Source organism: Ursus arctos, unplaced genomic scaffold, assembly GCF_023065955.2.
Source record: "Ursus arctos isolate Adak ecotype North America unplaced genomic scaffold, UrsArc2.0 scaffold_36, whole genome shotgun sequence".
In the NCBI taxonomy this organism is placed as follows: domain Eukaryota; kingdom Metazoa; phylum Chordata; class Mammalia; order Carnivora; family Ursidae; genus Ursus; species Ursus arctos.
Window position 1 is genome coordinate 15,889,118 of NW_026623050.1, and position 15,913 is coordinate 15,905,030.

Sequence of the window (15,913 nt, forward strand, 5' to 3'; positions counted from 1 at the left end):
CTGGCACAAAAACAGACACATAGACCAATGGAACAGAATAGAGAACCCAGAAATGGACCCTCGGCTCTTTCGGCAACTAATCTTTGACAAAGCGGGAAAAAACATCCAGTGGAAAAAAGACAGTCTCTTCAATAAATGGTGCTGGGAAAATTGGACAGCTATATGCAAAAGAATGAAACTTGACCACTCTCTCACACCATACACAAAGATAAACTCCAAATGGATGAAAGACCTCAATGTGAGACAGGAATCCATCAAAATCCTAGAGGAGAACATAGGCTGCAACCGCTTTGACATCAGCCACAGCAACTTTTTTCATGACACATCTCCAAAGGCGAGAGAAACAAAAGATAAAATGAACTCGTGGGACTTCATTAAGATAAAAAGCTTCTGCACAGCCAAGGAAACAGTCAAAAAAACTAAGAGGCAGCCCACGGAATGGGAGAAGATATTTGCAAATGACACTACAGATAAAAGACTAGTATCCAAGATCTACGAAGAACTTCTCAAACTCAATACACAGGAAACAAATAATCAAATCAAAAAATGGGCAGAAGATACAAACAGACACTTATCCAATGAAGACATACAAATGGCTAACAGACACATAAAAAAATGTTCAAAATCATTAGCCATCCGGGAAATTCAAATCAAAACCACACTGAGATACCACCTTACACCAGTTAGAATGGCAAAAATTGACAAGGCAGGAAACAACAAATGCTGGAGAGGATGTGGAGAAAGGGGATCCCTCTTACACTGTTGGTGGGAATGCAAGTTGGTACAGCCACTCTGGAAAACAGTGTGGAGGTCCCTTAAAAAGTTAAAAATAGAGCTACCCTATGATCCAGCAATTGCACTACTGGGTATTTACCCCAAAGACACAGACGTAGTGAAAAGAAGGGCCATATCCACCCCAATGTTCATAGCAGCATTGTCCACAATAGCTAAATCGTGGAAGGAGCCGAGATGCCCTTAACCAGATGACTGGATTAAGAAGACGTGGTCCATATATACAATGGTCTATTACTCAGCCATCAGAAAGAATGATTACCCAACATTTGCAGCAACATGGATGGGACTGGAGGAGATTATGCTAAGTGAAATAAGTCAAGCAGAGAAAGGTAATTATCATATGGTTTCACTCATTTATGGAACATAAGAAATAGTAGGGAGATCAGTAGGAGAAGGAAGGGAAGAATGAAGGGGAGGGTAAACAGAAGGGGGAATGAACCATGAGAGACTGTGGACTCTGGGAAACAAACTGAGGGCTTCAGAGGGGAAGGGGGTCGGGGATTGGGATAGGACGGTGATGGGTATTAAGGCGGGCACATATTGCATGGTGCACTGGGTGTTATACGCAAATAATGAATCATGGAACATTGCATCAAAAAACTGGGCAGGTACTGTATGGTGACTAATATAACAAAATAAAAATTATTTTTAAAAAACTATAAAAAAAAAACCTATAAAAAAAATGAAGAAAAGCTGAAGCGCCTGGGTGGCTCAGTCAGTTAAGCGTCCAACTCTTGATCTCGGCTCAGGTCATGATCTCACGGTCCTGAGATCAAGCCCTGTGTCGGGCTTTGTGTGGAGTGTGGAGCCTGCTTGAGATTCTCTCTCTCCTTCTGCCCCTACAACCATTTGCGAGTGCATGTGCTCTCTCTCAAAAAAAAAAAAAAGTGAAGGAAAACTACGAGCATTTCTCCAAAACCCTCTTTAATTCTAGTTCCTTATTTATACAAAAATATTCTTTGCTTTCAAAATCAGAACAATGTTAATAATCAAAAGGGAGCTATCAGGGATGCACTGTCTAATATGGTAGCCACTGGACACATGTGGCTATTAAGCACTTGAAATATGGCTAGTCCCAACAGAGATGTACTGTATATGTAAACACACACTGGAATTCAAAGACTTAACATCAAAAAAAGGATGTAACACAGCTCATTAATCATTTTTTATTGATTTCATGTTGAAATGGTAATATCTTGTATATATGAGGTTAAATAAAATATAATATTAAAATTAGTTTTTACTTTTTTTTTTAATGTAGCTAATAGAAAATCTAGAATTACATGTGATTCATATTTATGGCTTACATTGTATGTCTTTTGAATAGGCTGATCTAAAGGCCAGAATAAAAATCCTTATTTGTATTATTAATTTGTTAATCATCCAAACCTTATATTTCCTTCCATAAGCATTTTAACTGTGTCAAGTACGACAAAGCTGTAGCCCCTCATCATAACAGAAACCAAGGTCTAGGAAATCAACTGTCTGTCTGACTTAACTAAGAAAGTAACTAGAGGAAGTTCTTTTTCTCCCAAGAAGGAGAACTTTAAGATAATTTTCATTTGATGGGCTTACACACAAAAAAATGAGATAACACAGGAAAAAAAAAAAAAACTAGACGTTCAATAAAAGTAGTCCCCTTCTCCCTCTTATAAAACCATAAATCGTTTGGGGCTTACTTTCAAAAGCAGAGTGCAAAAGGAGAACACATACCTTAAGCAAAACTTCTACTATGCTGGCATGGCCCTCAGAAGCTGCCATATGTAATGGCGTTCGGTCCACTTTGGTTCTTGCATCCCTACTTACACCAGCTCGGAGGAGAACTTCTGTGGTGGAATAATGCCCATACTGTGCTGCCAGATGAAGTGGAGAGGTTCCCAGCTATACCGCCAGAAAAAAAAAAAATCCACGTTTATAATCATTTTTAACACACTTCTATTACTACCTTCTATTTTATATTTTCTTTTTACATAGCAAACAGATTATCTTCATATTAACTGCTTACATAGTAACTCAAAACTCAAGAAAATAATAATGTATGCTTATCATATTCTCTTCATAGAGGCTTTCAAGAATTCCCATACACTTTTCAATGAGAAAGCAAAGTCAATATTTCATTTAATTCAAAATTGCTTTCTTATTTTTTAACAGATAAATAGCCTGAATAAAACTAATTTCATCAGGAATTAGAGATAATTAGGGTTTGAGAAATTTTTCTGAGTACTGGAATGTTTTCCTCATATCAATCACACAAAACTTCTTTTAATCTATGAAATTCATATCAAATAAATGTAATAGCATAGATTTTTACATTAAACTGTTTTATAGGACTTAAAAAATTAATTAAAGTAACTCAGTGATCTTTTTAGAAAAGTTTATATGGTCATTTTTTAAGGGAAAAATCTGATCTTAAGTACACTTGCCAAAGGTGAGTCAGGACAGAACCAAAACAGGGCCTAGCTCTCCTGAAACTGGTTCCATGTGGTATAGCCACTACATTCACAATATGCAGGGCAAGTTCTAAAATTAAGTGAAGAAGAACCTTATCAGAGGCATACAGTTTAACAGGTGAAAATCAGAATTATGTTACATACATTTAGAGGCATAGAAAGTCCCTATAACTCTGAGTACCAGGGCACTGATATTCCAAAGAACCAAGACAGTTCACTAGATGGGGAGCCTGGGTGGCACAGTCGATTAAGCATCCAACGCTTGGTTTCAGCTCAGGTCATGACCTTGGGGTTGTGAGCCCCGCATCAGGCTCCATGCTCAGCACAGAGTCTGCTTGACATTCTTCCCCCTTTTCCTCCCCCTCCCCCTCTGCTCCGCCCGGTGCTCACGCAGCTCTCTCTCTCTAAAATAAATAGAATCTTTAAAAAAAAAGATGGTTCACTGGAACATGAAATTTGCTAAGACCACTACTGTAATAAGAGCAACTAAGGTTTTTGTTAAAGCACTTTCCAGGGCAAGCACTATTCTAAGACTTCTACACATATTTTCTCATTTACTCTCCTAAGGTACTGTTACTATCCTCATTTGGTAGTAAGGCACTAAGAGGTTACTATTTTGCCTGAAGTCACACAAGTAAGAGTCATAATACAAAGCTAGGCATGTGCTTTCAATACATGGTAAAAATGGAAATTATTTACCCTGGAAATAATTATTTTATTACTATGAAAAGCCTTGTAATTGTAAGGGAAGGTCATTCTAGCAGATCAAAGAAGATTCTTGAACAATCATTTTTCCATTCTTTATCACATTTTCCTATAATAGCCCTTTGTATACTCTTAAATTCTAATATTTAATGAAATCTATCAATAACCCATTGGGCAACCATGAGTTTTGCTCCGTGAAATATTAGGGTTTATCCATGCTTTTTTTCTTCTTGAGAACTAAACATTTTGGTTGATGATACAAAACACACACAGACACACATATAGTTTTAAAAAAAAATTAGGCAAACACTCATGAAACCATAATCACAGTCCAGAAATAAAACACTGCCAGCAATTTAAAATCTTCCCATATGCCACTCCCTAATCACAAACCCCTCTCTCAGCCCCTGAGGTAATTTTGAATTTTATAATAAAATTTTGAATTTTATAATATTTTGAATTTTATAATAAAAATTGCTTTACTTTGCTTTGGTTTTGTTGTGTTTTTTTTTTTTTTTTTTTTTTTTTTTTACCACTTATACATCCCTAAATAATACACTTTGGTTTTACTTATTTTCAACTTTATTTAAATATCATATTGCATGTATTTCTCTGTGACTTGTCTTCTTTTGCTTAACATTATACTCATGAGTTTCAGCCATGTTGGTGAATGTAAGTGCAGTTCACCTAATTTTCTCTGTTCTATAAAATTCTATTGAATAAATAAATCACAGTTAATTTAACCTATCTACTAATGAACATTTGGGTAGTTTCCAGTTTTTTTATTATTACAAATAATGCTACCACTAAATCCAGTCTTGTACATGTTTCAAGTACAGGAGCAAGCATTTCTTTGGAGAATATTTTTATAAGTTCAACGACTACATCACAGGTTATATATATACATGTTCAAATTTCCTAGGTACTGCCAAAATGTACTCCAAAACGTGTATACCTATTTACACCTATCCTCACCAATGTTTGATACTGCTAGACTTTGTTTGGTTAATCTGGTAGATAAGCAATAGTATTTTATGATTTCACTTTGTATTTGCTCAATTATTAATGTAGTTGAGCACCTTTTCACATTTATTGGTCATCTGAACTTTCTCTTTGGTAAGGTACCATATCAAGTCATTTGCCCAGTCTGCTTTGTCTTTTCATTGCTGTAATGGGAATTCTACTGTATTATGGATAATAATCCTTCTTATGGATACTAATTTTCTACTACGGAGATCTTTCTTGATATACTATAGTATCACTATGATGTATCTAGGTATGGATTTCTTTAATTGATCCTCCTGGAGATTAGCTTGGGCTACTTGAATTCGAGCTGCCATGTTCATCAGTTCTGGAAAAAATCTTTATATCTTAAAATTATTTCCCTATTCTCACTCTCCTTCTGGATTTTCGATTAGATACGTTACATTTTCTCACACTAGCCTTCATGACTCCTGAGATCTTAAATTTTCTACCTATTTTTCTCTATAATGCATTCTGGATTTTTTTTTTTTTCATTATCTTTCAGTTCACTAATTTTCCTTTAGGTGTTCCTAATCCGCTTAAAATCGTATCTAAAAAACTTGTCAGTCTGCTTCTGTTGTTAGTTGTTTCAGTGGGTTATTGTCCAAGTTGTCTGTGTCCTTGTGCATTTAGTTACTTTTGACTTTTCATTTTCCTTGGAATTTCATTTGTGGATACTGGGATGAAGGTAGGTTCCTTCAGAAAGAATATTCATTTGCTTCTGTCAGGAACCTGGGGTAACCTCAGTCCAAAGATCACTTTGAATTCATTTTTTAGTGTACAGTTTTGCAGAATGCACAAGTATTTATGAGTTCAGGTCACAATGTGTGCAAGGGATGGCTTATGATACCAAATCCTCATCAATAATTTTTTTTCTCTCTCCATTTGGTGACTTGTTTCAAGTCAGTTCATTCTCCTTTCAGTACCCTACAACAGGGGCAGGGGCAGAAGCAGATAAGAAGAGGGAGAGGGTATTTCTGGTTTACCTTATACAGAAGATACATCTCTTTGGGATTCCTGGATTAATAGGAGAGGATCTCCTAGAAGACTTCTATGAACAGTCTCAGGTCTGTCTTCAGTAAACCATGACAGTGAGGTGGGAAAACCAACAGGCAAATTCACTGAGTTCAGCAAATATTCTTAGAGTGAAATTTCTTTAGGTTCTGGTGTTCACTTAGTTTTTCAGGTTAATAGTTCCTTATTTTCTTTCTAACTCACCAGTGCACTAAAGATTTTTTTTAATAGTTAATCAAAAAGTCTTTATCTTTTAAAGATAGATGCTGAAATATTTATGGATGAAATGAAATAGTTCATGGAATTTGCTTTAAAGGGGGCCTGGGTGGTTCAGTTGGTTAAGAGTCTGCCTTCAGCTCAGGTCATGATCTTAGGGTCCTCGGATCAAGCCCTGCATCGGGTTCCCTGCTCAGCGGACAACCTGCTTCTCCCTCTCCCTTTGCTTCCCCCCACCGCTTTGCGCTCTCTCTGTCTCTCTGTCAAATAAATAAATAAAATCTTTAAAAAAAATTTTTTTTTTTTGCCTTAAAATAATACAGAACAAAGAAAGTGGCATGAGGTTACAGAGGAAACAGACTCACCATGATTTGATAATTTTTGAAGCTGGCTAAAGGGTATGTAGGGGTTGGTATTTGAAATTTCCCATAATAAAAAATTTTATATTGTTTTATTTTGTTTTTAATGAAAAATAAAAAAGAACGTAGGACAAGTAGGCCGAAAACAATAAATGCTAAAATCTGGAATTTTTAGTTGTTACCAGAAGGCAGGTTAATCTAGACTCCTAACCTTCCATACTGCCAAGCCCATCTCTTTTGAGTTACTCTGGGAACTAAGTACAGTTATGGTTTTTGCTGTCCTCACAACTGCCTTCTGTAGTTACTAGGAACATGTTCCCATTCCTTTCTTCCTCTTTGGTCATGTTTGCAATAGTGTTACAAGTATCAACTGAAATGCAAACATTTTTTCCTTTTTAGAAGCAATTATAAGATTAACCAGGATCTTTATCTGTTATTTTCTGAATTATAAATTCTACCTGTGCTATTTATGACCTTAAAATTAAATTTCAAGCAGCTACAATTTATATTCATCCTACAGTATTGAACTCCATAGTTTAAAAGAAAAACAGTTTTGTGGACAGAATACTTGAATAAGGTTGTCATATATATATGACATATATAAAGATGCAAACCATTCTCTTTAAATGATAGCTAAAATTCTAAAACCGCAAATGAATTTGCAAAAAAAAAAAATCATTATTAAATCAACTTTTTGCCACATCTAAACACAATACTGACTAAATTTTTCTCCAGAAAAACTAATAAATGAGAAGAAGAAAATTAAAAAAAGCCAGCACAACATTAAAATCATTCTTTACCCAGTCTGTAGTAAAAGGAGCTCCATTTGCCATCAAAATACGAACTTCATCATCTTGACCTGCTCGTGCTGCTTCTAAAAGCTTCTTTCCCAAATCTACCAGGGACATCTAAACAAAACAAAGATGAATTTAACATCTCTATTGATATATTATTACATGACTTTCTCCCCATGTATCCTTATTAATAACAAATCTAAATTATCCCTCTAAAAGTTTGTGATATGGTTAATTTGAAACTACAGATCACACAAAAGCAATTTGTACTTGATTTTGGGGAACAGGTTTTCCTTTCTCGTTAAGTTTTTACCTAGGATAATAAAATCAGTTTGAATTCTCTAAATACAGCTGGTAAAGATAATGAGGCAAATAAGCAGAGAAGACTTGCCTAATATTTAAAACTGGCAAGAAACTGTTTTCACTGGAGGAGCACCACAATAAAGTTTTTCATAAGTAGAAATAAGGTACAAGATACTATCATATGTAACTGGTGCAAATTACAATAAATATATTGCAACTTTTTTGCAACGGTAAATCAGAAAATATGTTCAGAATTTAAAAAACAAGTATTTTCAATTGTTTTTGAATTTGCCTCAAAAAGTGAATACCCTTTGAAAGTTGGGTAAGTAGTGAAGGGGAAAGAAATTTTAAGAAGGGGATGTCAGGTTGATTAGTGTATTCCAATCTTGTATGAAACAGGTATTATTCAAGAAGGAGGGGAGAGGAGTATGTATGTTTGTATGTGAGGAGGGAGTTATAGCTTAGAGAGGTTATTAATGCCGGGAAGGACTGCATTATATAATTAGAAGAGATGTTAGGGAATGTAAAGGGGTTGATTAAAAAATATATAGATGTCCCTTGAAAGAACAGATTTATGTTTACATCACTATATTTTTAGTAGATTCTAGAACATGGGAACAACCATACATAGAGTAACCAATAACAGATGCCAATGCTGGGAGACTTGCACGATGATTAAGTGAGATGAATATGCCCAAAACAGGCATTTGTCACAGGGCAGGAAAGAATTTCTTATAATTATTCCATTTATAAGGATAAAAATAATTCATAATATATCCCATGGTGAAGAAGAAAAACCACCACACGAATTTATGTGTTTTATATAGGGGTTTTTACATGTATTTTGTGTGTGTGACACAACAATTTCACCCTTTCTGTTTTCCTCCCATTCTCTCTCATACCTTGACTAAGTCACTGGAACCCAAGATACTCCTTAATCATGCTAAAGACATTAAGATCTAAAGAGATTACTGATCTCTAATGAAGGATTTCTCCTAGGAAATATGTACAAGCTGGATAGTAGAAATTTACATCATACTCAAAAGGCAAAGAACCTGCAATAATTTCCTATGAAAGGCAGGATAGGGCAAAAAGAAACTGACCTCTCCTCCACAAAAGTACAGTCAAATCAAACTGGTCACACTAGCAAATACACTGACTACACTTGGATGACCAAAACTTAACATAAATGTGGTTTTACAATGAAATAAATCTTCACACAAAATATACCCTTTTATGTCTGACACAGGTAACAGAAAATCAGTCTGCATTCATTCAGCATACATACTGCCAGACAGTTTAGACGTCTGGGTATCTTTTATGAAATAGTGGTTAAGGGTTTTTTCTCATTTTTAGAAACTGGGTTGTCTGCCTTTTTCCTAACGATTTGTAAGCATTCATAACATACATTCTGGGTAGGAGTTCTCTGTCAGATATAATAGCTATTGTAAGTAGCTCCTTCCAAAATCCTGATCTTTTGACTCTCCAACCCCTTCTTTGATTTCACATACTATCTTCGATGGGTAGATAATGAAACTTCAATGTATTAAAAAAAAAATCAAAGACAGCAAAGGAATGTCTGCCACAAAAATGAATGTAAGAAACATTAATAATGTTTATTATGGAAAAGGTCTGACTCAAAATGAGAAGGGAAAACAAACACCATGAACCCAATACAGCAACAGTCAAAGGACAAAGCAAGAAATAATAATAAAGAGCCGAGGATCATCTGGGTCTGAATTTGCATGTCTCTGAAATGTAATGGGAGGGGGCCTCAGGAAGTCCTCTGGAATTGCACACTGTCTGCTTCTAGAATGAGATCTAAACTTAAAATTTTAGAGTAGTGTGACTGATTGGGTCTATGGGGGCAAGTAACACACCTCCCACCACAGCTCAGTGGGTGTATTTATCCTGATAACCCTGACAAATATGCACAACCCAGTGTTTAAAAAAACAAAACAAACAAACAAACAAAGTAACAAGCCCAGGGGCACTTGGCTCAGCCAGAGGAGGAACATGTGACAGGAAGCTTGGGTTCAGAGGCCTGTGGCCCGCGTTAAGTAAATAAACTTCTAAAAAAAAGAAAAAAACCAAGCCCAAATTGAAGTCATTTGCTCCCCTACAAGAGCAAACCAAGAGCTCATTACAGTTTCCACCTATCCCAGGAAGGTGACCTTTTTAGAAGCCAACCTGAAATTTTCTGATCAGCGCTAGTGAGGTCATCTGCAAGAAGAAAACCCTGCTGTTCCCTCCCCGACCCAAAAAAGGGTTTTGGCCTGTAACAATCTTTTCTTTTGCTAATAATTTCCTTGCCTCTTCCCCTTCCTATAAAAACCTTCCATTCTGTACACCTCTTCGGAGCTCCTTTCTACTTGTCTCGTTGATGAATCACTTCATAAAAGCCAATTTGATCTTCAAAAAAAAAAAAAAAGTCAAAGGACATGATCGTATATTTTCCAAAAGAGAAGAAATAATTCACAAACCTAAAAAATGTTCAGTGTCACTAAGAGTCAAATAAATGTAAATAATTTAAAAGTTAAATTTAAAAAAGTATGAGTCGAGACTGATACTTTTACATATTGATATATATATATATATGGTAGCAATATAAATGGATCAGCTGTGGGGTTTTTTGGATCAGCTTTTTTTAAATGTCAATTTGGCAATACATAAAAGTTACAAAAATGTTCAAGCCTATGACCCAATGAATGATCCCACTTCCGAGATCTATCCTAAAGAAAAAATATGTTGAAATAGATTTATCAACACAGGTATACATGTAAATACACGTAAACCTACATATATATAACCATTTGTATCATGTGAACAACCTCGAGAAAGGAAAATGTGGAATCTAATAGAATACACAGTAACTTAAAATAAATAGTTGAAAGTTATGTAATAACATTAAGAAGTTATGCCATGTTAAGTAAAAAGATACAAAACTAGTTCTTGAATGTCAAAATATACAGAGAACAAAACACCGAGAAATACCAACAACTGTTAGAGTGACAAGATTATAGGAAATTTTGCCTCCATTTTACAACGTTTGTTACTAAATTATCTTCCTAACTTAAAAAGTGTTTTTTTTAAGGGACAAATTACATTGTATGACTGTCAACGAACTAAATACTGACATTAAAGAAAGTTATATACTACTGACTTACTAAAAAGGAAAAGTGGAAAAAATAAAGAAAATGCATGGTACCGGGTACTTAAAATAGCAAACTTACTGATCTGATTACAAGAATTGCAAACAAAACTATGATGCACTTAAACAAATCAACTTCTATTACAATTCTGTAACTGTCTTAATTATCCAAAACATATCAAGAACTCAGGATACTTAATTTATTGTGGTTTTAAAGTTCCATGAGCAATACAGCTACGTAGTAAATAAACAGCTGGATACTTTCCAATCAACAGTTCTCAAAACGGTAGCAGTACTGTCCGCTAGAAGGCTCTCTGGCTATATATGGAGGCATTTTAGGAGGCTGATGCAGGGAGGAGTGGGGTGAAGGTTCTACTAGCATTAAAAGGTCATGTGTCAGGGATATTAGACGTCCAGCAATGCAGGGAACAATCCAGTATGGCAAAGAATGTCACATGTTCTGGGTGACTTTCAAAGGCTCCACTGAATATCTAAGGCTAGAACTTAACTAGTATGTAAACAAATGTATTTTTCCATAGTTATTAATGTATCCCAAATTTCCCAGAATGCAACCATACTGTAAATCCATTTGTTTTGCTCAGAACTTTACTAAGAGCTGTTCACCATTTTCAAAAAAGATGTCACCAATGTTGATGCCCCTTGGTTATCTGAATCACCAATATAAAAACACTGTATCAATCAGCTTTCACAGTGATTCTATGTATAGGTACAAGCATTGGACAATCTCTTGTGTCAGATAGGGTAGTCTGCTCGAGGATTTACATACTGAAATATACAATTTATTATACAGCGCTTTCCTTCCGGGTGCCTGGGTGGTTCAGTCAGCTAAGCATCTGCCTTCAGCTCAGGTCATGATCCTGCAGTCCTAGGATGGAGCCCCTGGCCCTGCTCAGCGGGGGTCTGCTTCTGTGCACTCGCTCGCTCTCTCTCTTACCCCTCTCTCTCTCCCAAATAAATAATATTTTTAAAAATAAAAGTGCTTTCCTTCCATTTCTCCTTCATATTAAAATTACTTTAATGACTTTTTGAAATTATGCAGATAGATAATAATAACCATAATTTTCATTTCAAGCTAGCAAAAGGGGCAATACAAACATTTTTCTACAGAAAGACAGCACTGGATCTAATAAGATTGAAAAATCAATGGAAGAAAATACACATGAGATCAAGTAAGACCAAAATCAAAGGCATTCTTAATTTTTTTTCTCAAGATAATTAGTAAAATGTAAAACAATGAAAATATCAAAATGTAGCAATTTCACTTCTGATTCTCATTTAAGGGGAACAACACACGCCACAGAATTAATTCTAATCCTCGGAGGAACTCAACTGTATTAAGACAATAAATTGATTGAGGGGACCACAGCTCCAGATAGAGCCCCCTCTATTTTGTTCATTATCTATTAACTCTCCAGAGATAAAATGTTAGATTTACATAAAACCATTTAAGGGCTTAGCAATAAATGTTGCTTTTTTGGCATGGCAAATAATTTTGGCCCAAGCAAATAAAGAAGCATAATTCAATTCAATAAATTTTAATGAATGTTGGAATATATTTATTGAAAATACACTATACGTATGGCACTGAATGCCAATCCCGTTTAATACCCCTTGCAACAAAACAATGATGCACTTAAACAAATCAACTTCTATTACAATTCTGTAACTGTCTTAATTATTCAAAACATATCAAGGACTCAGGATACTTAATTTATTGTGGTTTTATTTATTTTTATTTTTATTTTTTTAAGATTTTATTTATTTATTTGACAGAGATACAGACAGCCAGCGAGAGAGGGAACACAAGCAGGGGGAGTGGGAGAGGAGGAAGCAGGCTCATAGCGGAAGAGCCTGATGTGGGGCTCGACCCCAGAACGCTGGGATCACGCCCTGAGCCGAAGGCAGACGCTTAACCGCTGTGCCACCCAGGCGCCCCTATTGTGGTTTTAAAGTTCCATGAACAACATAGCTATGTAGTACCTATGTCAATCCCGTTTAATACCCCTTTCCTTTTAAGAAAAGTAATCTAAAAACTCACTGTAATAAATTCCGTCCTGAATCTTTTTTACTACTTCTAAAAAAGTTTTTTACAATCTGATACAAACCATTATTTTTTTTAACTTCAAAAATATGAATCTTAGATCTACAGAGGAACTTCAAAATAGCCACAAACTAGCTCCTTTTGCTTAAAAGTACATGCTGAGAGGGCCATCTAGTGGTAACAGGAATTACTAATTATAACTACACTTTGAAAGCTTACTACAGTCTATTTTGTTTTGAATTTCTACGATTAATAGCTCATAGAGCTGTTTTGAGGATTAGACAGCGCTTTCCTTTCCCGGACATGAAACTCTCAATAACACTGTAAAATACTAATTCCATATGAATTGTTACTAGCACTCCTAAAAAAGAATATGAATAAAAAGTTAGAAAATATAATCCTATTACAATAAACTTAGTAATAAACCTTGACTGCCTCATTAAAAACTTCAGCATAAACTTGCAATATCACTCCTATGCTCAATGAGAACAATTATAAATCCAATAAAATTCTTCTAAAGTTTTTCACCAAACAATTTAGTATTATTTATGCATCAAAAGCCTTTAAGATGATCATACTCTTTGACCTAATAATCCCACTCATGTAAGTCTGTCACAAGGAAACTATCTAAAACATATTAAAAGTAATGTTACTTCAAATAGGGAAAAACTGAAATGTCCTAATACAAGATTAGTTAAAGAAATTAGGGGTGCCTGGGTGGCTCAGTTAATTAAAGGACTGCCTTCGGCTCAGGTCATGATCCCAGGACCCTGGGATTGAGCCCCACATCAGGGAGCCTTCTCCCTCTTCCTCTGCCTGCAGTTCCTCTGCTTGTGTTCTCTCTGTCAAATAAATAAATAAAATCTTAAAAAAAAAAAGAAATTAAGATAGATCATAATGGAATACTCAAGCTTTCATTTATTTTATTTTTTATTATGGAAAATTTTGAGCAAATACAAGAATAGGCACAACAGTATAATGAACTTCTACACAGAAACCAACTAGCTTCAATATTATCAATTTACGCGCTGCCCATTTCCCACCCACACATATTTTGAAGCAAATATTGGACATCATTTTATCTGTAAATTCCAGTATGTATGTCTAAAAGATAACCAGTACTATATATAGTCATTTAAGATTTTTATAAGTAATATGCAACAATATTAGAATCAAGCCTCTGAACTAAATATACACCATGATCCAAACTATGTAAAAAGTGCATAGAAAAGTACCCAGAAGCAAAATATGATATACCATGATAATGAAAATTATAGATTTTTCCTTTTTCTATTCTTTATTTCATAAGTTTTCTATAATGAGCACATATTACTCCTGTAATTAAAAATAAACTTTTATTAGTTTCTAATAGTAATAGGAATTCGTTGCATCTAAGTAATGACACTTCAGTGAAAAAATGTGAACATCTCATATCCTGCATTTAATCTATAAAGCAGACAAGTAGAATGTTGAAAAGAATAAATACGTGAATAAGCACAAAAGCCTTTTATAAAAAGCTTTTCACCAAAACTAGATTACAAATAAAAAACATTTGTAATGTAAGAAATTAGATGTTGACAGTGATTTTTTAATTGTAAAAGCATGTAAAATGTGACTCTAAGTAAAACTAAGCATATTACAACCATGTGTTTAACTGTACAAATGAAAATATTCTTGGGCCTAAGAATTTCGTTGCCTACGTTCCTATAAGAAAATAGGGGCACCTGGGTGGCTCAGTCGGTTGAGTTTCTGCCTTTAGCTCAGGTTGTGATCCCAGCGTCTTGGGATCAAGCCCCATGTCGGGCTCCCTACTCTGCGGGGAGTTTGCTTCTGCCTCTGCCCCTCCCCCTGCTCGTGCCCTCTCTCTCTCTCTCTCTCTGTCTCTCTCTCAAATAAAATCTTCTTTTAAAAAGAGGGGGGGAAAAGACAATAACTTGGATAATAAGTAGCACGTGGCATCTTGTGAAATCTTTACCTATGTTGTCTCATGTAATCTAAACAGACTTACCGCAACAGTTATGGTCCCCATTTTGCAAAGGGGACAAAGAATAGAAGGACTTACCAAAGGGTACTAGTTTTAGTCCAAAGATAAGAGCCATATTCTTAACTCTTGTGTTCTAAATTAGAGAACATTGGGAATCTGCAGGGATATAAAAGAACATGCCCTTCAAGTCTTTCTCTGTGCGATTCCTTTGAAGAAAAAAATAATCATATGAACTCTGGTATATTTGGAATTTTCTCCCATTTCCATTTTGTCTAGTGGGCTTTTTTTTTTAACTTTTTTTAACTTAAAAATGACACTTTCAGACATAAAGTATCTAAAGAAAAATCATCTCCCATAGACCCTTGTTTCAGAAAACCACCAAAAGATGTACTCCTCCATGACCAGGAATAAACAAAAATAAGAATCAAGGGCTTCAGGGGGGTGCCTGGGTGGCACAGCGGTTAAGCGTCTGCTTTCAGCTCAGGGCGTGATCCTGGCGTTCTGGGATCGAGCCCCACGTCAGGCTCCTCCGCTGTGAGCCTGCTTCTTCCTCTCCCACTCCCCCTGCTTGTGTTCCCTCTCTCGCTGGCTGTCTCTCTCTCTGTCAAATAAATAAATAAATAAAATCTTTAAAAAAAAAAAAGAATCAAGGGCTTCAGGAAATAAGGAATCCAACCTAAATAGAGTGGAAGAGGATCCCCAAGATAATGATAAAGGAGACCCCAAGATGTGCTGTATCGGAGACCTGGAAAGCAAATCCAGATTGGAGCCAGAGGACAGAGGTTCCAGAAGGAGGTCTCCAAGGAAAAGATAAGCCGATAAGACTCCCAGGAAAAGAATGAGATTTCCAGTGGGGAATCTGACATGGGTTAATGATGGATACAAGAAAACTAAACAAAAGAAAAAAGTACACAATTTCTTTTTCAGAGGGAAGAAAAAAAAAACCTACACAAGGAAGAAAATGTAATCGCAACATATACATGGCATGGGTTAGTGAAGAATAGTAGTTCCAGGATTGCAATAACCACTGAATACTAATCCAAACAAAAATTTTGGT

At 35.4% G+C, this 15,913-nt stretch overlaps 1 protein-coding gene across 9 annotated transcripts in view; it reads right to left on the reverse strand.

Moving 5' to 3' along the window:
* The window catches only part of GABPB1 (GA binding protein transcription factor subunit beta 1), a 71,211-nt gene that overhangs the window by 26,151 nt on the left and 29,147 nt on the right, over positions 1–15,913 (reverse strand). For all 9 annotated transcript variants that reach the window (XM_048219130.2, XM_048219131.2, XM_048219129.2 and 6 more), the window contains exons 2-3: positions 7,363–7,470; positions 2,509–2,676 (exon numbers count right to left, since the gene is read on the reverse strand). In XM_048219130.2, coding sequence (XP_048075087.1) covers positions 2,509–2,676; positions 7,363–7,470 — 276 coding nt within the window. The remainder of the gene's footprint in view (positions 1–2,508; positions 2,677–7,362; positions 7,471–15,913) is intronic.